The sequence below is a fragment of the Alligator mississippiensis genome, chromosome 1 (assembly GCF_030867095.1).
Source record: "Alligator mississippiensis isolate rAllMis1 chromosome 1, rAllMis1, whole genome shotgun sequence".
In the NCBI taxonomy this organism is placed as follows: Eukaryota; Metazoa; Chordata; order Crocodylia; family Alligatoridae; genus Alligator; species Alligator mississippiensis.
The window spans coordinates 50643687-50667773 of NC_081824.1; the positions used below are offsets into that span (position 1 = coordinate 50643687).

General features: G+C 43.3%; 1 protein-coding gene and 1 long non-coding RNA gene across 16 annotated transcripts in view; one reads left to right on the plus strand and one right to left on the minus strand.

Annotated features, from left to right (window-relative positions):
* Positions 1-24087, minus strand: part of LOC102563837 (collagen alpha-1(IX) chain) — a 142786-nt gene that overhangs the window by 33522 nt on the left and 85177 nt on the right. For 4 of the 15 annotated variants that reach the window (XM_059730569.1, XM_059730561.1, XM_059730572.1 and 1 more), the window contains exons 13-26: positions 23926-23979; positions 22894-22938; positions 22744-22797; positions 22597-22650; positions 22445-22498; positions 17697-17768; positions 17515-17550; positions 14156-14200; positions 10228-10260; positions 9891-10037; positions 8972-9148; positions 6984-7074; positions 6798-6875; positions 4958-5089 (exon numbers count right to left, since the gene is read on the minus strand). In XM_059730569.1, the coding sequence (XP_059586552.1) occupies positions 4958-5089; positions 6798-6875; positions 6984-7074; positions 8972-9148; positions 9891-10037; positions 10228-10260; positions 14156-14200; positions 17515-17550; positions 17697-17768; positions 22445-22498; positions 22597-22650; positions 22744-22797; positions 22894-22938; positions 23926-23979 (1072 nt within the window). Of the gene's footprint in view, positions 1-4553; positions 5090-6797; positions 6876-6983; positions 7075-8971; positions 9149-9890; positions 10038-10227; positions 10261-14155; positions 14201-17514; positions 17551-17696; positions 17769-22444; positions 22499-22596; positions 22651-22743; positions 22798-22893; positions 22939-23925; positions 23980-24087 lie in introns of those variants that run through there. The other 11 variants (XM_059730600.1, XM_059730577.1, XM_059730621.1 and 8 more) reach the window with 11 other exon arrangements.
* Positions 11615-24087, plus strand: part of LOC132251387 (uncharacterized) — a 36475-nt gene continuing 24002 nt past the window's right edge. Inside the window, exon 1 of the long non-coding RNA XR_009463368.1 lies at positions 11615-11674. This is a non-coding gene — a long non-coding RNA (uncharacterized LOC132251387). The remainder of the gene's footprint in view (positions 11675-24087) is intronic.

Below are 24087 nucleotides of genomic sequence, written 5' to 3' on the forward strand. Positions count from 1 at the left end.
CAGTTTTCTTCCTGCCCAGGCAGGGTGTCGGACCTGAAGATCTACAAGGTCCCTTCTGACCCTACTTCTATGATTCTATGATTCTATGAAGAACCCACCCAAAGGGATATGGATCTAACTTCTAGGTCACTGCAGCTGTCTCATTATTGAAATGTAAACAATAAAAGCTGCAGGGATTTATTCTGAGAAAGTAATATTTCTCTACCATGAACAATGATAGGCAAATCCACTGAATTAATTCTATCCAAAAATAATATTAGAATAGAATGCATCACAGAAAGAGCACTCAGTCTAGTTACTAGTTGCAAACAATCTGGATTTATCAAATTGTTTGGCACCTAGAAGGGTTCTGCTGGTTTTTAGCAGATGCTGTGGAAAAGGAAGAGCTTTTCTCACTTTTTACACAGATAATATATATCATTTCAGAAATCCTTTATTCGGCAATCTATTGTACACAGAACAAGACATCCACTATGAGTGCTCTTGCCTTCTCACTTTGGTTACATATCAAGAAAAGGAAGAAAAAGTATTTAGTAAGTTTAAAATTGGTGAAGAGTTAAAGATAAAAGATGGGTATCGTGTCCTATGAGGGTAATTAAAGAGCACTCTTACCACAACAGTATCAGTTCTAAAATCCTTCTGAAAATCTGTATCCATCAGTCTTTGGGGGCAGACCATTTAAACAGCTCCTGTGTTCCAAAAATTTAGCTGTTGCCTGACTTCAAAGTAGAGAACGTAAATAGTAGGTCTAGGGGCACAAGCGTGACCTCTGTGCACTTTCAGTCTTGTCTGGATATAGCCTAAATCAGTGGTTAGCAACCTTTCATAAACCACGGGCTTGAACAACCCAGATTGGGTCCAAGGTAGGAAGGGTAGTTTTTGTGGCATATTGGTGAGTGGGAGGGAGAAGGTAGGGCTTTCCCTGCACTCATGTTGAGGCACACAGCTGCAAGCTGCACTGTACCACCGCCACTTCTCCATATGTTGCCAAGCCCTGGCCTAAGTAAGTCCTATGGATGCCATGAGACTCATAACATTTTTAATGCAACCTCTTAAGACTTGTCTGCCAGGGGAGCACCAAAATCTCCAAACATTTAATCTCAAAGTTCTCAGTTTTACCACGGAGAATGCTATCAGTCCATTAGTGTTATTTGTATTGTTTTAATACCCAGAGTCCCAATTAAGAACTGTGGTGTAACAGGACCCACCTCTGGGCAGTGGTGACACCCCTTTCCAAGTGCACTTGTTCTGTTTCCTCTCACTCAGGCCTTCCAAGGTAGCACCCTGCCTGTCACACCTTGATGGTAGAAAATAGATACACATTTGGGAAGTTGACCCTCAGAATACACAAGTAAGCATTGGGTGCTTCACCCTGCCCTGTTCAACATTGGGCTCTCATCCCCATGCCCTGAGAAGGGTACCTATTCTTATTCTCAGCTTCAGTCAAATCACCTGTTTGTTTCACTGGGCTCTAGCCCCTCCATCCAGTCTCTCTCTGGGCCCGAGCCCAGTCTCCACTCTCTGCATCAGGCCACTGGCCCTACCTTGTTCCACCACGCCCCAAGCCTGCAGTCCAAAATGCAAAGTGACTCATTACCATGCCCCTCCTTCCCCTTCCCCCATGCCCCCCCACCACATGCTTCCCCCCACCCCCTGCCTGACCTCCAAGGCTTTTTACCTCCCTTTTAGCTACTTGCATATGTTTATTAGGCCTGTGCAAAGCGACTAGAATTCACTTCGGATTTGAATTCGGCCAATTCGGGGGACAGTGATTCGATTCAGTGATTCAAATCACTGTCCTGAATCAATTTGGTTGAATCTGATTTGGCTGCTGCCAAATCAGCTGAATCTCCAAATCACACAGGCCCCATCCCCTGCCCGGCCCCAGCTCCCAGCTCTTTGGGGAAAAAAAGCCTACACTCACCAGCTGCTGCCAGGCTGGGGGGCAATCCCCGCTGCCCCGCACTGCACTGGGGGCTCTGCCATGAGCTCCCAGAAGCCCTGAGGCTACTGCAGCAGACAGCGAGTGTGGGCTTCTTTTTTTTAAAGGGCCGGGAGCTGGGAAGGAAGGGCTGGGAGAGTGGGCAGGGGTCAGGGGGCTCATGGCAGAGCCCACCATGCAGCATGGAAAAGTGGTAGGCAGTGGGGATCACACCCCCCCCCCCCCATCTGGCAGCAGCCGATGAGTGGGGGCTTTTTTTTAAACAAACAGGAACTGGGGTCGGGCAGGGCAGCCATGTGGGGGCTAAGAGAGCAGGCAGGGGGCAGGGGCGCTCAGGGGGGCTGGGGGAGCAGGCAGGGCATGGGGCCTAGCAGGTGTCCTCCCATGGTCCCCTCCCTACTGCTGCAGCCTCCCCTCCCCTGCCCCCTACATTCCAGCATGGAGTCCAGGTCCAGGTCCCTGGTGCAGCCAGATGGGACTGCCTGAATCAACAAACCTCTCCAAATCTTTTCCAAATTGATTCAGAGAGCTTCGAATTGATTCAGACCTTTTAATTAGTCCCCTGATTTGATTCGGATTTGGAGATTCGGCCACCAAATTGAGCTGAATCTCCTCCAAATCAAATCAGCACCTGAAGCTTGACACAGCCCTAATGCTTATACCCCCTGGACATCCAGCTCTACCTTGATCCAGGGCTCCAGGTCTGCACCTAGAAATGCTCTTTTCAGCACCTACTGTGCTCTTGTGGCATGCCCTCACTAGTCACATTAGGTCTCTCCCACACTAGCCCTTCCACTTTCCAGATCAGTGACCCCACCTGGGGTCTAAACCTGCTAATCCCAACACAGAGTGCCTTCCCTGGCATCTCCCACTATGGCCTCCTTCCTTTCAGCTTTAAGCTGCTCCTGTTCCCAGACAAAATACTTGAACCCTTTTGGGTCTCTGTAAACCAGCAAACTCCCACTCCTTCTCCCACCTAGCCCTTCCAGCTCTCCAGGGGGCATGACTTTGCTTGCACCCCTCTCTCCAGCAGCATGGGTTCACAGATGCTCTATCACAGGACCAGACAGAGCCCTATGGCCCAGGAGTCAGGCTTTCACCCCTTCCAGTCACCAGGGCTAGGGATAGACATTCAAAAAGCCAGAGCTTGAATTGATTCAACCTTTGCTGGAAAGTCTAACCCGCCTAGGTTGAACCAAAGTGTAACAGCACAGACATTCCTTCTGGACTGAGGAACTGTGGGCACATGCATGCAGTTGCTCACACCAGGCACCAGGGGGCACTGGAGCACTTCCTTGGCTACAGGAAAGCTGTGCTGGGGGGTGGGGGAAAAGGAGGCATGGCTAGCCTGGGCTGAATTGGCCAGTGAGGGGTTTAATTCCCCGCTCTCTGTCCCACTGGCAGGGACCCAAAGTGGGTCTGCCAGGCACTCCTCCCTTGCTGCTGCAGCAGCAGGGCAGCATGGCCCCTGAAGCAGAGGGGGAAGGGAGGGGAGTTATTTCCCACTCTACCCCACTGCCCCCAGAGACCAAGCTGGGTCTGCCCACCCCGACCACCACCACCAACACTTGCTCCCCACTTGGGGCAAGCAGCAAAATAAGCCCCAACTGCTGGATACCAGAAAGAGGGGGAATAACACCCATCCCTGCCCCCCAACCTAAGAGGTGCTGCCAGCTGGCATCTGGCCATGTCCCCACCCAGCCACTGCAGCAGCGGGGGGCAGGACCCTCGATAGAGGCAGCAGCCCCTGTCATAATGTCAGGGAGCGCAGGCCCCTTCCTGGTGTGGGGGCCCTGATACAGGGTGGACAGAGCTGCAGTGGACTGTATGCAGCAGCATCGGGGCTCAGAGGAGGCCAGACTCCTCCATGCTGCCACCACCACCACAGTACTCCTTAGCAGCTTTCCCCACCCCACAGCATGCCCGCCCCCCGAACCCCGGGGATCCTCCAGTTCCAAGCAATGGGGGCATGGCAGCCAAGTGGGAACCCTGGGCCTGCAAACTAACTCCTTGTGGGCCATATGTAGCCTGCAGGCCACCAGTTAGACAGTCCTGATGTGATGGGAACTAGCACATACACACACACACACAAATGCATTGGCTTTCTGGGGAAGGGTATCATATAAAACTAATAAATGAATATATACCACATGCCAGAGAGCAAGGAGGGATGGGAATGCTGAGCACTTGGAGAGGAAGAGAGCTAGTACCCCATTTGCCCTACTGAGTATAGCATTTGAGGAAAGTATGTAGTGGTAGGTCCTGACACTCTCCCTTCTCCTGTCTGAGCAAGCAAAAACTCAGTTACCCCAATTCAGTGCATTGGAGCACTGGATATAATCTTTCCTGCAAGAACTGGGCTGCCTTAACACTAAAGTTAATGTGTAATCCTTTTTTTTCCCCCTGTGATGTGCCTTGGGTAGGGACTGGCTTATTTTCAAGCAGGATCATATCATGAAAACATGATACGGGACAAACTGATTAATAATTTCCTTTGTCAGCAGTTCTCTCATGAGGAATATTTAAATATTTATAGACCCCCATACAGTATGTCCATGGTCCTTCTTTACCTAGTCTGGACTGGTAGCAGAAGCAAGGGACAGCCGTAAAATTAATATAAATTTGTAAGTTTTTCAGCTTTTATTGTAAAGAACATTTCCTAGGTATATTCAGAAAAGAATTAGCTCATCCAATTAAAAAAACTAGTTCTCTTTTATGTAACATAATTAATATGATCTATGCTAAGTGCAGTATATTTAGAACAGGTATTCTCTATGCAAAAGGTATAAGTGAAATTATTTGCCACTATCAACTGTAATAATTTCACAATGTAAGCGTATTTTATATTACATAGGAATTTACCAATATTTTTCCAATTATTTTCATTTTAAAAAGAGAGAGAATGGGTACGTTTTCCCCTACCATTTTTTGTTTACACCAAAAGATTTCACAGTGATTCACCCTGAACTATTTGTTCACTTTGATGATGAACTTCATTCATAAGATTTGGCTCACATCCTATTTTGCATATGCCTGAAGGTCCTCTAAATCCTGGATAGCCTCTCAGTCCTGGTTGCCCCATATGTCCCCGTGAACCAGGCTGACCTGGCAGTCCATCAAACACTAGTCCATCTCTTCCATGTTCACCTAGAAATAGTCAGAAAGCATATTTATGTTACCAGCATATTTAGAGTCATACATGTTAGAGATTAAAAGGATCTTTAGATCATTTAAGCCCATCCCCTTGGCCCAGCTGGTAATCCAATAATGCTGTTGACTCTACTACTCATCTCTATAAAGTGCTGGTGCTCACAAACTAAAATGGCAGTTGTCTCAGAACAGGAAGGGCAGAAAAATCTTTTAGGGACCAGCAATAGAAAGTCTGGCCCTAAATTGTTCAGGTACTATAAGAAGATGCTTTGTATCTGCTTTAAAAAGGTACAAAGAGTGACCTGAAACTACAAAACCAAAAATATAACATGGTTTTAGCCAAGGAACACAGATTCAGACTGCTTCAGTATTAGTATCCTTTGCTTTTAAATAAGAGCAGAGCAGTGGACTTAATTTTTAACTTTAAAAAAGTTTTTGATACTGTACCTCATGGGAAATAACTGGCCAAGCCAGACAACAGGTATCGATACTACTATCTTGAGGTGGATAAGGATTTTGCTTAAAGGAAGACTACATTGGATTATCAGTGGTTGTCAACCTGGGGCATGTGTACCCATATGGGTACTTAAAAAGGTTGTAGGGGGTACGCAGCCTGCTTCAGCCATGGGGAGCTGGGGCTGGAGCTGGGGCTGCACAGGCAGGCAGGAACAGAGCACGTCCCAGGGCGTGGCAGTGGCGTCTCCCCCGACGCATTCCCACGCTTCACTTCTTACCTGGGGGAGGGGCACGCCAGGTGCTGCCAGTCCCACACAGCACATCATGGTGCCTCGCCGCCTCCCACCCAGCTCGCTCTTCTGATTGGCCACCAGGCTGCCGCCCTAAGCTAATAGCTGACAGCGAGGAGGCACCACAGCAACCCACTTCCTGCATGGTCGCAAGAGTCCGAATGGTGGTGAGGGGGTGTATTCTGTGCCCACCCCCAGCAGTGCATGATTGGCCAGGCAGGAAGGCTGTCAGCAGTCCGCAGAGCTGCATGCATGGCTGGCCATAGGAAAGTGGCACGGGGTGCAGCACACGGCCAAGTGGGGTGGGAGTGGTGGAGGCAGCGGCGCAGGGCAGTGGCTGCTGATGGTGATGCTGGTGGGTGGTGGTGGCCCTGCTTCTGAGAGCGCTGTGGTCAGCAGCCATGCAGCCCTCATGACACAGGGCACGATTCAGCCCCATCTGATGCGTGCAGCCGGCCGTGTCTAGGGGCAGCCAAGGGTGTCACAGCATTATTACCCCAGTGGGCCCATGTGGCTGCCCCACACTGAGGGGGCTCTGTGTGCTCCTGCCATGGGGGCATGGCACATTAAAAATAGGAAAAACATTAAAAAGAAGAAAAAAATATAAAGGGGTACATAGGCTGAAACTTTGAGACAGAAGGGGTACACTTGTTAAAAAAGGTTGAAAACCCTGGGTTATGTTGAAAGGTGAGTTATCTGACTGGAGAATAGTTACTAGTGGTATACCTCAGAGTCTGGTCTTTGAACCTAGCCTATTTCACATTTTGGACAACAAAATTGATGCTGGTCCTATTTGACAGAATGCACAGATACAGAATCATCTAGCACCAGTTTGCAGAATCATCTCATACATCCTTAAGACATAAATGTAACATGCTACAATAGTACATAATATAGAAATTTCCCCACAGACATATGTTTATAGCAAGCAAGATTTCAAAAACAGAGTAAATAGGTACCTCTTCGACCTTGGTTGCCCTCAGAGCCAACCAACCCAAAACCTTTGGCACCTTTATGGCCTTTGTCACCACGTTCACCTAAAAATAATTTTTAAAACATATCTTAGAGATTACTCACATATGTGGCTGCTGTAATTTATAGCATAGAATATTCTTTTTTATTCTAGTATTTAAAAAATATTCTACCTATTGAGCCTTTTTTTCCAGGATTCCCAAAATCTCCGTAAAACCCTTCAGGGCCATGTTCCCCATCAACTCCATTCAACCCAGGGTTGCCCTATAAAAATGTTAAATAAATTATATTATATGATATATGATATATGATATGATATGATATGATATGACAACAAAATACATTTTTCTCTTTCATAGTTAAATTCTAGACAATACCAGCAAATAAAAGGAGAGAGATGTATCAATAAAAGAATTAGAGGATTAGCTACACTATGGAGAAAACAAAAATCATCTGATGTTAACTTAAAAATCAAAAGTTAAATAGTAACCTCCCCCCCTCCCTCCACAACAATAAAACATTTAGTCCTTTCTTTGTTTATGAACTCATTTTAGAGTTAAAAAGAAAAAAAAATTGAAGTTCCTGGATAACAGTTAAAAAAATCCTGAGTTTCACTAGATTATTGCAATGTTTAAAATCTAATTAACTGAATGCTGAACATAGACAAACAAGTCATCAATTGTCTGTATCACCTTACCTAACTCAGTTGTTAAAAATAATCTTTAAACTGCATTATGTTTCCTAATGAAGACAATACAAAAGTCATAGAGAAGGGATGGAGGGAAGCAAGGAAAGAAGGAACACTTTACCCACCAATGCAGTTTGAAAAAGTGAGGATGGACATTGGAATAGGAAAAGCGAGGCTGTTCCATATTTAAGGAGCAAAAAAGTGACCATGTAATAATGAAGGTTAAACGTGGTAAACCTGAAAGTATTCCCAGATACAGCTGAATAAAGTGGGAGAACAAGGGCTGATTGGGTCAAAGAAATAAGGTAGAAAAAGGCTATTAAAAATTTAAAATACATTAGACAGCAATTTTGTTATACACTGTGGAATAGAGGAGATAATAAATAAAAAGACAATGCTGCATGCTGTCAGCTTGGCACAGAACTCTGGACATGCTGAAATGTGTTTAAAAGGAGGTGAGCAAGTATGAAGCCAGTGTTTACAGATGGCAGGGATATGTGAGGCCACCAGTAAAATCTTTTATTTATGGTCTGTTTTTCTGTAGGTAATATTAGCCTTTATATTAACCTAAAACTTTCACATGGAAGCAAACCCATTTTTGCTCTACTATTGGAATGTTGCACGCAGTAATGTACCACTTTGTGCTCAAAAAAATTATTTTATAAACCTGTGGAAAATTCCATCAAATCTAATGTTGTTCTACGGTCTTGGTATTTATTTTTTATAATCAAAAGAAAAATCACTCTTTATTCATAGCGCATCATGTTGCAGGCACTTATTTGTAATAAAATAAGTATCTATGAAAATCAATTAGCCCTAAACTATTCAAGATTTCATGGTAATTTTAATTAGGTTATGTGATTAGATTTTGGCTCTAGCACAATAATGAATGTGATAACTGATAAAAGAACTAATTAAGTTGTTAGTCATTTCTTATATTACTTGCTGTAGGTACCAGAAAACACTTCTGTGCTGTTCAAAATGCAGTTATAGCCCTCAAAAACATCGAGATTTCCTAGATTAGTGGATGATGAATGCCAAGACTATGAGTCAGAGGTTGCCTTTAGAGATGTTGAACATCATGCAAGAATTAACTAAAAACCTGTTTCATATCACTTGTGTCTTGAAAGGTTTTTTAATTATATAATTGAACGAAGTATATTTATTCAGCCTTTTGTGACAGTCTTACTATACATGTCTTTAAGCTTAAAACAACATAGCAGAGGTCTCAGAACATTATATGTAATCTGTTAACTGCTGCCATAGTATGGTAAATTGATATACTTGTCTTCCCTTGCAGGAAAATGCATCCCATTGACATCAATCAAAAACTCTCATTGACTTGATTTCAGTGACAGCAAGATCTCCAGGTTGTTGATGTCCATGTATTATTGTCTCTTAGCATTGTTTTCAATGTTTCAGTAACAGAAGCAGTGTAAACAGAGATGTGTTTTACTTTCTTTCCATGCTTACCTCTTTTCCAGGAGGTCCAGTCAAACCAACAGGTCCTGGGGACCCCATAGGCACATCTCCATATAGTGGGCATGTGCTAGCACATTTCCTCATCACATTGTTTGCAAAGGTGGACATTTGTTCTAAAGCAATCCTTTTGCATACCTCTATCACACGAGTTTCTGGAAAGGGGAGCCCCTACATAAAAAAGATTGTTAGAACAATCTGAGAAATAAAATATGCCAAACAGTCCTATTAATAACGTAGCTCACTGAAGCATCTCCTGAATTTCCTATAATTATGTATGGAACAATGTTTGGAAATGCACTTCTCTGCCAGTATCCAGCTAACATGACTGATAGTAAAAGTTATTATATATAATACATATATACCTGATATACATGTATATCTATATATCTCTACATATATGTATATATATACACACACACACACATATACACACATATATATATACATATACACACATATATATACATACAAACACACACATATATATACACACATATATATACATATACATACATATATATGTGTGTGCATCTGTGTGTGTGTATAGTGATGTTTCATTTTGATCATGGAAAAATGTGGATTTGGGGTTACTTGTTTCTAACCCAAAAATTGAGGATTTTTTATCAGAGAAAACCAGGATCCCTGCTAATGGCTTATTACTTTGGTCTAATTTCTTTATTCTTCTCAGTAAAATCTAGATCTACTGATTCAAATTAATTCCAGGTTTATATTCCACTGACACCAGGAATTAATTTGGCTTTGTTTGCTCCAATTCCATTCTTTCAGACACATATGCAAATACTTAAATGGTGCTGCACACATGTAAATGTGAGCAATATCCAAACCACCATCTCAGTACTCTAAGAATTTCTTGGAGGATATTTTAGCTCAAAAGAACAGAGTGTCTTACACGGGGTCCAACTGATCCAACATTCCCAGGTAAGCCATCATTTCCAGGAACACCCTGTTCTCCAGGTTGGCCTCGTGGTCCAATCATTCCTGCTAACCCTTTTCTACCCACAATTCCTTCTGGTCCAAGTACACCTTTCTCTCCAACCTAAAACAAAATATTTTACTCTTGGTCATACTTGGTAAGTGAAGCCTTTCAAGAATATTATTTGAGCAAGTATGTTTATTTTGTCAGCTTTATTGAGTTGGTTATTTCTTGTAAGGAGCTAACATTTAATACCAATATAAGTAGAAGAGTGAAAAGTAGAAAGAGCAAGTTTAAAGACTGTCTTACTTACATTTCCTTTTGGTCCTTTAATTCCTTTTTCTCCCTTTTAAAGACAAACATACATACTGTTTTCGCACTGAATTTTATACTGTAATTATTTCCTAATGTTTAATTTGTCATCTTTGTAGATTAGTAGTTCATATTAATATCTTACAGTTTTGTGGAATCTTGCATGTAGATTTCAAAAGAATTTGCAAGTTTTATATGTGGTTATGATGAAAAATATTCAAAACTTGGTTCAGAAAGTGTATATTTATTCATTCAGGACCAAATTATCTTCAAAGCACCCCAGACCCATCTTTGCCTTAAGCCTGCATAATGGCTGTTGAGACACTGAAGGCACATCTATATGAGACGTTTACTACACAGCTGCTTAATTAACTGGGCAGTAAATGTCTCAACATCTACACTTGCACTCCTATTAGGGCTCATGAAACTAATAAACTCTGCAGCAGGGAGTACAAGTAAATACAAGTACTACTCTGCTCTGGAGTTTTTTTGTGCACACCAGCACATGTGCATACGTTGACACAGCTGGCTGGGGCATGAGGGCGCATCAGTTTGGGAGCTGCCTGCCTACTAGACCCACCATGAAACACCCTCATGCCCCAGCCAGCCCCCTCCATAGCACATTGATCCTGGTTGGAGCAGCCCCAGGCTGGTGGGCTGGCAGGTTGGAAGGCTTCCCCCCACCCTGAACCTACTGCCAGCTGGGGCTTCTGCAGCCTAGCTCAATGTGCTGTGGTCTGAGTGCACGTGCAGGTGCACACCCAGCAGCAATAAGCTCCAGAGCGTATTACTGCATTTTAATAGGCACATGTAGACACACCCTGAGATTATTTCTACCCAATGTCTGATATATATTACATGTATTTGGATTTAATATTGCCAATCTGTACTGTACTGGCTCAGGAAAAAGGCTACACATTTAAAAAGCAGAAATACCTTCTGATTAACACAACATGCTATAAATAGTAAAAATTAGACTCTAATACAGAAGCAAAGAAAATTAGAACTGGAAGAGACCTCAAGGGGTTATCTAGTTGAACCCCTGGCTAAAGGCAGGTACATCCCTGCCTAAACTATCCAAAACAACTAACCTGCATTTAAAAACATCTACTGAATGAAATTCCACAACCTCTCAATGGGGTCTGTTCCATGGACCAACTTCATAGTTAGAAATTCTTCCTAATGTCTAACCTAAATCACCCTTGTTGAAATTTAAACCCACTACTTCTAGCCCTGTCTCCAGATTGGCATCTTGTATTTGAAGACTGTTATCAAATCCCCCTCCCTTTGTCCTGTTTTCTCCAGCACAAATAATCCCAATTCCTGTAACCTTTTCTCATGTCTTGATTTTAGATTTTTAATTCTTTTTATGGTTCTCCTCTAGATGCTTTCCAGTTTGTCCACATCTTTCTTGAACTGCTGTGCCCAAATCAAACACACGATTACAGGTGAGGCCACACCAGTGCTGATTACAGTGAAAATACCAAAACCAGTTACTCTGATTTTCATATGAACTTTCTTAATACACCTCAGTTGTCTATTATTTTTTACAACAATATTACACTGTTGACTCATATTCAACTTGTGGTATAATATAACCAGGTTCTTATATGTAGCACTGCAGTCTAGTAGTTATTCTCCATTTTATATCTGGTCTTTTGATGATCCTTTCTAGGTGTAGTTTTTACTTGCTCTGGCTGAACTTCCTCCAGTTTATTTCTGTCACTTTTTCCAATTACAGTAAAACCTGATTAATTTAAAATACACTGGACTAAAAAATACCAACTTTGAAATAAATGGGTTTGAAATAACATGTCAATAGTAATTTGTATGTATGCAAATTATATGGGTACCTATAGACTTAGTTCACACACATGCAGACCTTACTAATTGACAAGAACAAAGTGAAAAGTTATCCCAATGACTAATTAAGCTGATTTCATAGGATATAGCACAAGAAGTTCCTAATACAGGTCAGCAAAAATGATCTAGGGATCCTCTTCTTCTGCTTAGATCAATCTAAGTGTAGAATTGTCCCACCAACCCCCTCCTGATCCCACCAAACCTACCATGGACCCACCAACCCATCCAGCAAGTGCCAGGATGCAGGGGAGTCTGCAAGGATGGAAGGTGGGGGCAGCAGCCCCAGCTACATGCATAATCAGGGGTATAATCGGGGGTTGGTGGGATCCGGGGTGGTTTCTTGGGATCAGGGATTAGGGTCTGTGGAGGGGTTATTAGGATTGAAGCAGGGAGGGGAAAGTTGGCTGGACAGTTCTGAATTTAAATTAATCTAAGCAGAAGAAAAAGGGCCCCTAGATCAGGGGTGAGCAAAATGCAGCCAGCAGGCTGTATGTGGCCCGCTGGGCCATTACAACTGGTCCGCAGACACCCTAAAAAATTTAGAAAATTAACATTTATCTGTCCCTAGCAGCCTGTCATTTGGCCCTCGATAGCTTACCAAAACTCAGTAAGCGGCCCTTCGCCTGAAATAATTGCCCACCCCTGCCCTAGATCATTGTCCCTGGATGAAATTAGGAACTCCTTGTGCTCCATCCCATAAAATCTGCTGAATTAGACACTGGAATAATTCTTCACTTTGTTCTTATCAGTCAATAAACATGGGTGAACTAAGTTTGCACATACCCATAGTAATTTGGATACACGAAAATTACTATTAATATGTTTTTTAACCCATTTACACTATTTCAAAGTCAGTATTTTTTGGTTCCCTGTGCTTTAAATAAATCAGCTTTTCCAGACCATAAAACAGCTTCAAATTTCAAAGTGGATGCATTTTGAATGATCCATATTGTAATGCATACAAAAAACGCACCCTTTCGGCTGGGAAGTGATAGCAGCTTCAAGGTATCCAACACTAAGTTCTTTGAATCAAATAAGCATCTCTGCCATCCCCTGCTCTTGGCACCCCTCTTTTCCTGTCTCTTTTCACAGCATGTCCCGTCCCCTCCCATTCCTCCCTTACCATCTCCACTTACTCTTCTGGGCACAGGAAGGGATCAGGGAGATCTTCCTGCTGCTGCCACTGTCCCAGGTGTTCCTACCCCACTCCAGCCAGGGCTGAGGGAAAGAGCTGTATGGGGAGCTACGTCCTCTTTCTGTCCCTGTTCCTGAGCTGTTGGGGAACACCAGTGGGGCAAGGGGTAGGGAACAGGGACCTGCCTCCTGCTGCTGTCCCTGCTGAGCCCAGCTCCAAGTAGCCCAGCTGGAGCAGGGCAGCAGCAGCTCTAGAGCTCCCCCTGCCCCTGGGTCAGCCAGAAATAGTGGTAGGCAAGGTAGATGGGAACAGGAGGTAGGTGCCCTGTTCATGGAGGGCAAGGAAAGGCATGAGAGCAGGGGGTGGAAGGGGATTTTTACCTCCTTCTCAGACTTAAAGACACCAGGCTGCTGCTCCTATGATCCAAAAGGGATCACCATGATCCAAGTGGGGAGGGGGGTACAACCATGCCACTTCACCTGCTCTGGATTGGCCCCTTGCATACACATATTTGATTCTGCACTAGAGCAAAGCGATGCACTAGATGACTTCCTGAGGCCCCTCCTATTATAACATTTCTCCCATTTCTGAATCACAATTTGTTTTCTAATTTGAATTAACATCTACAGAATTTTCTTTTCAGTATTCAGATGAATGCTGATTCAGGGAGTCTGAATACTCCATCTCTCAGAAGTCAAAGCAAACAAGTACATCAGTAAATATAATATGCCTTACTAACAAGAGCCTTGCTTTATTTTCTTTCCAGTAAAAAATTCCACATACTGCAAAGACAGTAAATGTCAAAGCTACTGTGTTGCTAAGAACTTCAAGAAAACAGTATGTTTGAAGAAAATATTTTTAAAAATAACGGTGCAAAGAGTTTGCATAATTGAGCAGTTCATTCAATTATGCTTTGTATTTAATACTATACCTTTTCGCCTTTTTTACCCTTAGCACCTGGAACACCATCATTCCCCTTAAAAAAACAACTCTAATATATTAACATTTTATTTTTAAGAATGGTACAATAAGATTCAATTCTTATACACATTTTTGTGATATTATCAAAATCTTAGTACTCTCACCACTTATCATGCCATTTGTGAACTGTGTTTCTTCATCATGATCTTTGCTGATAAGCAGCTTTTATATCACTTGTCTCAGATACATTTATTTAATCCTCGTGCCGGGAATAATACATAGCATCTCAATAAATTCTGATACCTAGCTCTTATCCAGTGGATTTTGTCAGTACAACTCACAGCAACTTTACAAAGGAAGTCAGTATCATTATCTCCATTGAATGGATGGAGAAACAGCCACAGAATGATGAAGCAACTTGCCTGAGGACATCCAGAAGTCTGCTGGCAGAGCGAGATTTTCCAGACTTGGATAACAAGTATAATTGGGCAGTTTTGCCCCCCTGAGCAGTGGTGGTGCACAGGGCAGCAGTAGCTGCCAAGTCAACAGTATAGCGACACCTACTTTTGTGCACCCTACGTCCCTCACAAGTCAGAATGTGAAGCTGTTGCTCTTGTCACCTCCCCACCGTCTTGGTTACACTACTGGGTGTATTCTCTATTCCAGTGCAGTACAAACACTAGCAGCCATGAGGCCAACTAAAATCTCAGGGACTGAACTGTTTAAGAGTAAACATATTACTCAGCATAAGTGTGGTAGAATCAGATCCTAAATAGTTAACCTAAATGTTATTGCTAATCTAAGGCAATTAACATCTAATATTTATTGAAAAGGAAATTTTATAAAATGACTTGCAACTTTGTATCTCAGTTTCTCCCCATTTAAAAGCTTCATTATGTTGTTCTATTCAAAGATTTCCTGTTTGAGCCACTGACTCGCATGCTGTACCTACTCTTCCCCTACTCCTTTTTTGAGCTAGTTGTCAACTAACTTTTACCCACTGCTAAAATAAGATTTTCACAAGCATGCAAAAAATAATCTTACATTTTACAAGTTCTGTGTGCAACTGTTTCACATTCAATTACCAGATTTGCTGTGAGGTAAATATAATCTTCCATATGCACAGCATCAAGGCTATTTCAGAAACAGAACCTTTACCTCTCTTTAACATCATATTGGAATTAAATAAATGGATCTGCCAGTTTTAGTGTCAAGTTCTGCTTGGCTGTTACAGATCCATTCAGCAAGACATCACTTTCATGTAAAGAGCAAAATAAATTGCAACCACTTGGAGCAACTCTTCTACTCTGCAGGGAACAAACAACACCCCAAAGTAGGTAGAACGAACAAGAAAGTTGTAGAGCACCAAATATATCATCTCCATGCACCAGTTAGTAAAACTGACATGATGCAGGGGCTAAGTATGCTAGACCTCACAAAGAAGAGTGGTAGCAGGCACACATTGGTGCTTCAGTAAACGTTACAGGTGATGTGATCCCTTCCTGGTCATCCAAGTATCTAGATTTGGTCATCTATGTGGCTTTTCTGGTCATCTAAGTACCAAAGATGCCACTTACATGTAGGCAGTGATTGTATTCCTGGCCATATAAGGCCAGATGAGTATGTAGTCATCCACATGCACAGACTGGACATGCCTACTGGCTGTATACATAGACAAGCATGCCCATGCACCCCTTGTGGATGCACAGTGGCCTCTAGATCAGGGGCAGGCAATTATTTGGGGTGGAGGGATGCTTACTGAGTTATGGCAAGCCATTGAGGGCTACATGACAGGCAGCCCAGGGCAGATTAATATTAATTTTCTAAAATTTTTAGGGGCCGCACAGGCCGGATAGAATGGCCTGGCAGGCCACATCTGGCCCCTGGATCGCATTTTGCCCACCCCTGCTCTAGATGCCTGAAAACTAGTCAGTCAAAACCCGTGACTTCCAGACTTAAAAATGAGAATGGCTTCCCTCCTGGATTCTGGCCCTCTCCCCACTCCTTCCAGAACAGGATTTGTACCTGCATCTCTCTAACTTCTCAGCATAGCATGCAAATCACTACCCCAGGTCAGCCATCATTCTTTGTACTTTCTCTGGCACTCTTTCTGAAGCTGGGCCAGTATCCCTGGCATTTAATCTAATCATTAGAAAAAGAAGGAAGGTTGGCAGAGGGAAGAGTCCACTTCACCAGGACAAGAGCTCAGGGTAGAACCTAGGGTTCTCCTTCCCTGCTAGGCACTTCACCGAACCACATACCCTATGACTCACTCCCTTCCTCCTGATACAATAAATCCTCCACATATTTCCCTCTTGTAGCTTCCCAAGGGATCCACTTCAGCTTCAGAAGGAGTGCCAGAGAGGGACAGTTAATTTGTGCTATGGTAGTGCTGTGCTCTCCTGGGAAGTCAGAAACACCCACCTTCAAAGCCCCTTTGGGTGAGGGGGACCAACAACCCAAGTCCTCTAGTTTCCCAGGTAAGCACACTAGCCATTCGTCTACTGAAGGAAAAGATGGGAAGGCTTTCTAACTCATTTTATTGCCAATGCACATTCCCAGTCTGCACATGTAGACCACTATGTATATGCACAGGCTTGCATAGCCAGAAATAGAATTCCTATCTAGGTGTAAGTGGCATTTTTGACTTAGAATGACATTCTATTCCCTTCCTGGTCAACTAAGTGTCCAAATTCCTAGTCTTCTTTCTCCTTGCCACAGGATGCATCCCAATACCACCATGGCAACATTTTCCTATAGGCTATTCCTAAATACTACAATATAGCCTTTTTTCTATGTTCAGATTCAGATCATGCTTTTCCAACAATACCAGAATGTGTTTCAAATTTTAAAAAGCTACAGTGTTTTGCATACTTACAAGTTGCATTTGTTGCTACACCCACACATGTTTAAAATTGGAATTTTTACAAGTTTCCATGTAGCTTCTAATTTTACTCCACATCTGTTTACCTCATTGAAATATAGTTCCCTTTCACTGTAATCCTAATCTGCCCAGAGGCGACCTTACGATTTTAACAATCAAAACAGAAATGTTTAATCTTACATTTAAAATAAGATTTCCAAGACTAAATACAGATGTTCGGCAGGTAAAATCAGGTTCAAATGTCCACCCAATTTAAACTCTACCCAGGGGTCATGCCTGCCTCTCTACCCTACTCATGGGTCATACCTCCCCGCATTTCCCAATGGACTTGTGATCCCCTCCAGCCTGCTGGACCTTCAGTCCCCTAGCTAGGCCATCCCATCCTGATTTACCTTATTTCAGCAGTCATTTTAAATCAATTTAACCCCCCCCTAACACCTCCAAATGCTTGTACTTAACCTTAATGACAAAACATCTTAAGGTACCTTCAATCCATGAGGTCCTGGCAGCCCTACATGACCCTGAAAAGAGGAGGAGAGGGAAAAATGAAGATTGTTACCTGTATATACACTACTTGACAATTAAAATTAGGGTCTGAATCCAGCATCCATTCAAGTAAAGATTCAACATCTTCAATGGATGGTGGATCATGTTAAAATCTACTTACAGCAGCTCCAGGGGGACCAGGAAAACCAGGTCTACCAGGAATCCCTGCAATACCTTTTGGACCAGTTACACCCTGTGCAGAAAACATTGAATCACTGACAACTAATTCATCAGCACTTATTGCATGCTTATGGATTCTAATAAGGCTAAAGAGAAACTGAAATTGTCACTTTCTCCCAGGAACTAATTGCTTGATTATGTATAGAGGTGTTTATGGTACTCATTACTATTCCAATCAGTCTGCATAATCTACGCATATTTTTCTTCTCTTTGGGCTTTCCAAAGTACAGTCTCCTAAAAGACGTATCCCAGAGTATTGTTTTTCAGTATTCAATGATGGCTACCCCTTGAAATACCCTATTAACCTAAAGTATGTGGAGTTTCTCAGAAGGACCTCCAAGTAAATATAGTTGGAAAGTGTGTACGTATATCTGTGAACATATGTTGTATGTTCACCCACACCCTTAAACCATAACATACAGAATTTGGCCATATCTATCTTAAACCTCACAAGTAACAATTCATTTGCTACATAATATGTCCCCATAGTCTTTCTAGTTCTTATACCAATTACAATTAACAAGCTTGGAACTACACATAGTTATTGTTGTAGCATTTTCACTTTCATAAACAATGGAGAGTTAATGTTCAGTCATATTTAATTAGATTGAAGACTAATGTATCTCCTATTTATGTCTTCTTCCAAACAAGATTTATTTCAATACATTGTCTATGTTGAATGATGTTAAATATTAAAGACTAACTATTACATTAGCACATGAATCAGGAAAATGACAGCTGCAATGATTTTGGTCTGTTGTTTAACAATTAAATATTATTTCAGAGGGGCAAATTACATACTGGACAGAGGACTCCAAGAAGAATTAAAGCACATAAGTAGCTAATTATGGCTGTTTCTTTTTTGGAATGTTAGAAAATTTGTAGAAATGTTACAATCTGTTCAGCCTGTGCATACAGCAATCAACAACGACCATAATCACCAGCACTAACCACCACAAATGCCAACTGAAAATAATTCTCTAGCTTTGTTTTTCCCTCAAGCACTTACCCCTACAGGACTAGAAAATACAGTACTGGAAAGGACTTCCTATATAATCTAACCCAGTCCTCTGCTGTCATAGTATTCCTTTAATACATTTTAAAGCCTTCATCTTGAAAGCCTGTTGAGAACTATCTGGTCCTCATCACTTGAATATATAAAGTTCTTACATTAAGACATTTGCTTCTGTCTCAATGATAGATAGGCAGCCAAATCTACCACAGGCATTCCATGCATGCTTTTCACTGTCACCAACAGGAAGAAAATTACTTTCCTATGCCACCCCAATGTGTTCTATTACATGTGTCTTCGGTTTAGCTATTTTAGGATAGATCCTCTGCTGATTTAAATCATTATTGCTTCATTTAATTCAATTAAGAGAATTTCTACAAGCTGAGAATCTTGCCCTTTTCACTGCCTTTGTAGGGTAGAAGCTAAGGTGGCCTACATAGTTAAGATAGCTCTCCTGTTTACACAAGTTATCAGATGACAATTCAGTTTTCTTCTTCTGTACATTCACTGATTTAGCACAAATTTCTATTTTCAAAATAGACTATTGAAACCATATCAATCTAGCAATAGATGACGTTCAAGAACTTCAGCCTTTGAGTAATGCTTAATTTAACCTGTGAAATGTGTGAATCTAAGATTTTTCTAAGTTTATCTAAACCTCCTTTGATTGGGCTGGAACTCTTCTGAGAAGAAGTTTGTCTGTCCAAGTAGAGTTCAGTTCTTTCCTAGCTAACTAATAATCATCTGAGTATTTTAGACAGTGTATGTAGGCTGCAGTTTAACTCCTATTTAATTGTACCCTTCCAGAGAAATCTCTCAGTCTGACAAAGGAAAGGATCCTGCTATCAGGCTGAGAAACAATTTCTATTCTTCACTGCAGACCTTATTTTCTGGTAGCACAGTAACAGGAATCCTTTTTCCATTCAGGCTAGGGACAAACATTCAAAAAGCCTGAGCCTGAACTGATTCAATCTTTGCAGGTTAGTCTAATCTGGCTAGACTGAACTGGTTTGTAACCTCACAGACATCCCCTCCAAACTGTGAAAATGCAAGCACATGCATGCAATGGCTCAGACTAGAAGCCAGAGGTGCTATAGCAGCACTCCCTTCCCTTCTACAGAGCTGAGCTGACTGGGGGTGTGGCCAGGCCCCGACAGGACGTTCTGATTAGGGAGATGTCCCCCTCCCTTGCTGCTCCTTTGACCAGTGAGGGAGCCAGCGGGGAGTAACACAGCATTTACTTACACACCCCAGAGTTACACAGCATTTATCAGTCCATCAGCAAAACAAAAGCCTCTCTCATAAATTCAAGCTCCTCTTAAACAACTTTTTTCAAGGAAGAAACAGAGGGACTTTACCAGCTACCTGTTGATTAGTTCCAAAAAGCCCTAAGCCGACACTGTCCTGCCTGCCCTTGTCCTGCCTGCCTTACTCAGAAACCTCTCAGCATTAGCTAGCATACCACTTACTGACTATGGTTGGTGCTGTGGGAGAGAGGAGGGAGGGATCCCTGCTTGAGCAACAAGTGGTGACAGGGAAGGATGGGGCAGGGGGAAGCCAGGAAGATGCTGCTGTGCCTGCAAGTCTCTGCCGGAGCTCCTGCCAGGGAGCAGAGGGTGGAGCCATCTCTGCTGTGGAGCTGAGAGCCCCACCCAGGGCTGCAAAGCATCTGGGATGCTGGGGGACTCTGGCTTAATTTAAACAGGAAGGAGTCTGGGACAGACATTGCATAAATGAGTTTGACCCACATCAGTTAAGTCTGATACTACATTCAACCAGGTTTATCTCAAACTGGTTTCAGCCATTTTCAATCTGGTTTATGTACACTGAATGCCTTTTCTGTTACAGGTTCAAACCAGTTTCTGGCCACTTAAACCAGTTTATGTATAATTTCTGTCCCTAGCCTGAGAGACCTCTAGCCCAAACCACAAAAGGACTTGAAGTTCTTGTTACTTTAGCAAATGGATTAGCTAGGAAGGTAATTGTATCTTTTTCTCTCTTCCTTCCAACTGAAAGAAGTAAAATTGGGGCAATTTTGGTCACCTGCATCACTCCAAGAGTTGGGACAGAGATAAAGATGCAGACTTTGTGTGTGGCGCACAGTTTATCAGGAAGGGAACAGGCAGTATCATAACAGATACAGCATGGAACAGAAAGCAAATCTACAGGGAGTACAGGGAGTACAGGGAAGGAAGCAGAAAACAGAACAGCAGATCAGGCAAGGAGCAGAAAGCTGGGAGCAGAAAGCAAAGCAGCAGATCCAGCAGAGGAAGGTGATCAGAATGGCACTTAGGGAGTGTGCCGGGCTTATTTGTGTCATGTCTGCCAAAAAGGTTGACCAGCACTGTTCTGGATAAACTAAATTTGGGCTGGGTCACTAGTACTGTGTGAAGCTTTGGTAGTCAATTTGATTTGGAGGAGATTTGGCCTGATTCAGCAACTGAATCTCCAAATCTGATAGACCAATTGAATCTGGAGACCAATTAAAAGATTTGGCTCTGCTTCAGAGATTTGGCCATAGGCCAAACAGGCAGCAGTCCTCACCACACTAGACACAGCTGCCTCCAGCTGGTTAGTCTGTTGTGGTGGGCACAGGTGGGGGGGAGAGGTTGGGGCTGGGACAAGCTGCCCACCTGGGGCGGGGAGGCAGGGGACTTGGGGGGGGGCATGGGATATAGGCACGGTAGCACTTCAAGCAGGGGATATGTCCTGCTGCTGCTTGCCCAGCTGGGGGGGAGGGGGCATAATGCAGGCACGGCTCACTCTGGGCAGAAGGGGGCAAGCGACACCAGGGCATAGACCGCTGCTTGCCCAGCTGGGGCGGGGGGGGGCATGGGATGCAGGCACTGCCACTGCTTGGCCAGCCAGGGTGGGGGGGGCAGGATGTGGGTGCAGCTGCCTTGGGAACAGAGGCTATGCCCTGCTGCTACTTGCCCCCTTCCATCCGGAGTGAACCATGGCTGCATTGCATCCCCTTCCCTGGCTCCGGCTGAGCAAGCGGCAGCAGGGCATAGCCCCCACTCCCAGTGCTGTCATGCCTACATCAGCACTGGGAGTGGGGGCTCTGCCCTGCTGCCACTTGCCTAGCCAGGGCAGGGGGGCGGGGGTGGGATGCAGGCACAGCGGTGCTGGGAGCGGCGGCTACGCCCTGCTGCTGTTTGCCCAGCCAGGGCAGGGATGGGGTGCAATGCAGGTGCGGCTCGCTTTGCGTGGAAGGGGGCAAGAGGTAGCAGGGCTTAACCTCTGGTCCCAGCAGTGCCGTGCCCGCATTCCACCCCACTCCCACACTGGCTAGGCAAGCAGTGGCAGCGCCCGCATCCCACACCCTGCACCCCATCGCCCTGGCTGAGCAAGCAGCAGCAGGACAGAGCCCCTGCTCCCAGCACTGCCACACCCACATCTCACACCCCCTTCACCCCTTCCCTGAGTCCCGTGCCCCACACCCCGGCTGGGCAGCTTGTCCCAGCCCCAAGCCTCCCTCCCCGATGCCCCTTTCCTCTCCCCTCCAATGTCCAAATTGAATCACTGTCCTTCCAAATCAGCTGAATCCAAAGCGAATACTTGCTGCTTCCCACAGGCCTATTGGTCACCAACCTGTCTATATAACAGGTTAGTCTCAGGCCTTCTTGTTCCCAGAAAGCCATGCTGAAAGCCTTCATGAATAGAATGATACTTACTGTTGTTCCCCTAAGCCCTTCAGGACCTGCCTCTCCTAGAAATCCTTTCTCCCCCTAGACATTCAGAAAACAAATTATTTTAATCTGCACTGAAAAGTAAGAACACTAAAAATCATATCTTGTAGGTACACATTAACATCTAAAATCTTTACCTTTAATCCTGAAATACCTTTTCTACCTTCTGGCCCTTGAAATCCTTGATAGGCCTAAAGTAATCACAGTAATTAAAAATAAAAAGTTAATTTTCAAGAACACAAAAGCAAAATACTGTTTGCTTCACAATTCCACAGCCCATATACCTCTATACCAGGATCCCCCTCTCTCCCAGGCAGTCCAAGGTCTCCACTTATTCCCTGTTAATGAACAAAAGCAGACTAAGTAAACATGCAAAATTAAAACCTACTGTGCAATTTTACAAAAGAGAAAAATGATACTTATTCCTGCATTACCTTTTGACCAAGTGTACCTTTCCTTCCAGGAGGTCCAGTAAAACCCTAGATAAACAACTAATGAATCACTTTTAATTAAATGAATAGTGCAGGTTAACTGTGGTCTATATAACTCAGAGAGTATATTCAGAGAGAATCTAGCATCAGAAAACAGTGACGTTCTGGTGGCATAGCTATTTTATCCTAAAGGCCAGATTTGAAATCAGGCGTCTAAAGTGAGATTTAGACTAAATTTAGATGCTTCACTTCAAAGCAATAGACCTGAAACCCTTTACTCAGCTGCTGCCTAGCCCTGGAGACACCTAAACTCCACCTGCAGTTTGCAACCTTTTTGAGTGTACTTGTTACCTGAAGTTTCTACCCTGACAAACACATAGAAGTGCTTTAGTTTGGGCATGTCAGGTGCTCAGTCCCTAGCTCATACCTACCTGAAGTCAAGGTCTAGAAATTAGACATTTCTCTCCCTAAGTTTCCTGAAGGGCTCAATCTTGTAAATACTCTCCTAACCCACTGACGAGACCAGGGTCCCAACAAAATGTAGTTTTAAACACAACCTTTTAAAATATGCTAACCAATGACAGCTTACTGTAAGATGTACACAGAAGTAGGTAGTTAGAGCACTTTGTTAGAGCTCACCTTTGGGTGAAGAGGCCTAGATCCTAGGTTATCTGATCCCTGAGCAAGTGTTCTAACAGCTGTACTATTGGGATAAAGGTAAGTAAGCTCTCCTCAGCAGGAGTGTTTGTAAATTTTTATGCCAAAATAAATCAGTGTGATTGCAGAGGGACACCATAAATTGATTATTCAAATTCTGAGTTGAGACCATCTCATTTTAGAGAAACCAGTGAATTAGCATACGTTGGAAATGACTTGTGCGTGCCAAACACTAACAGCCTGGGAATCTGTGACAAGGAGGTGAAAGGCTCCAGTTTCTCATTACTAGTCATCTAAACCATATGCTCTTTCTCTGTGCCATTCTAGTTTCATATGTAGTAGAGAAGTTAGTACTTGTAAGGCAGAAACAAAGCTTACTAGAGCTCCTTTCGGACCTAGTAGACCATAATCCCCTTGATCACCAACTGGGCCCTGAAATTAAACAGACATAGATACAGAAAAAAGATGTACAATCTTCACAACTACTTTGTTCTATAAATTGTTATCAATACTGTAAGATATACAGGATTGCCACATACA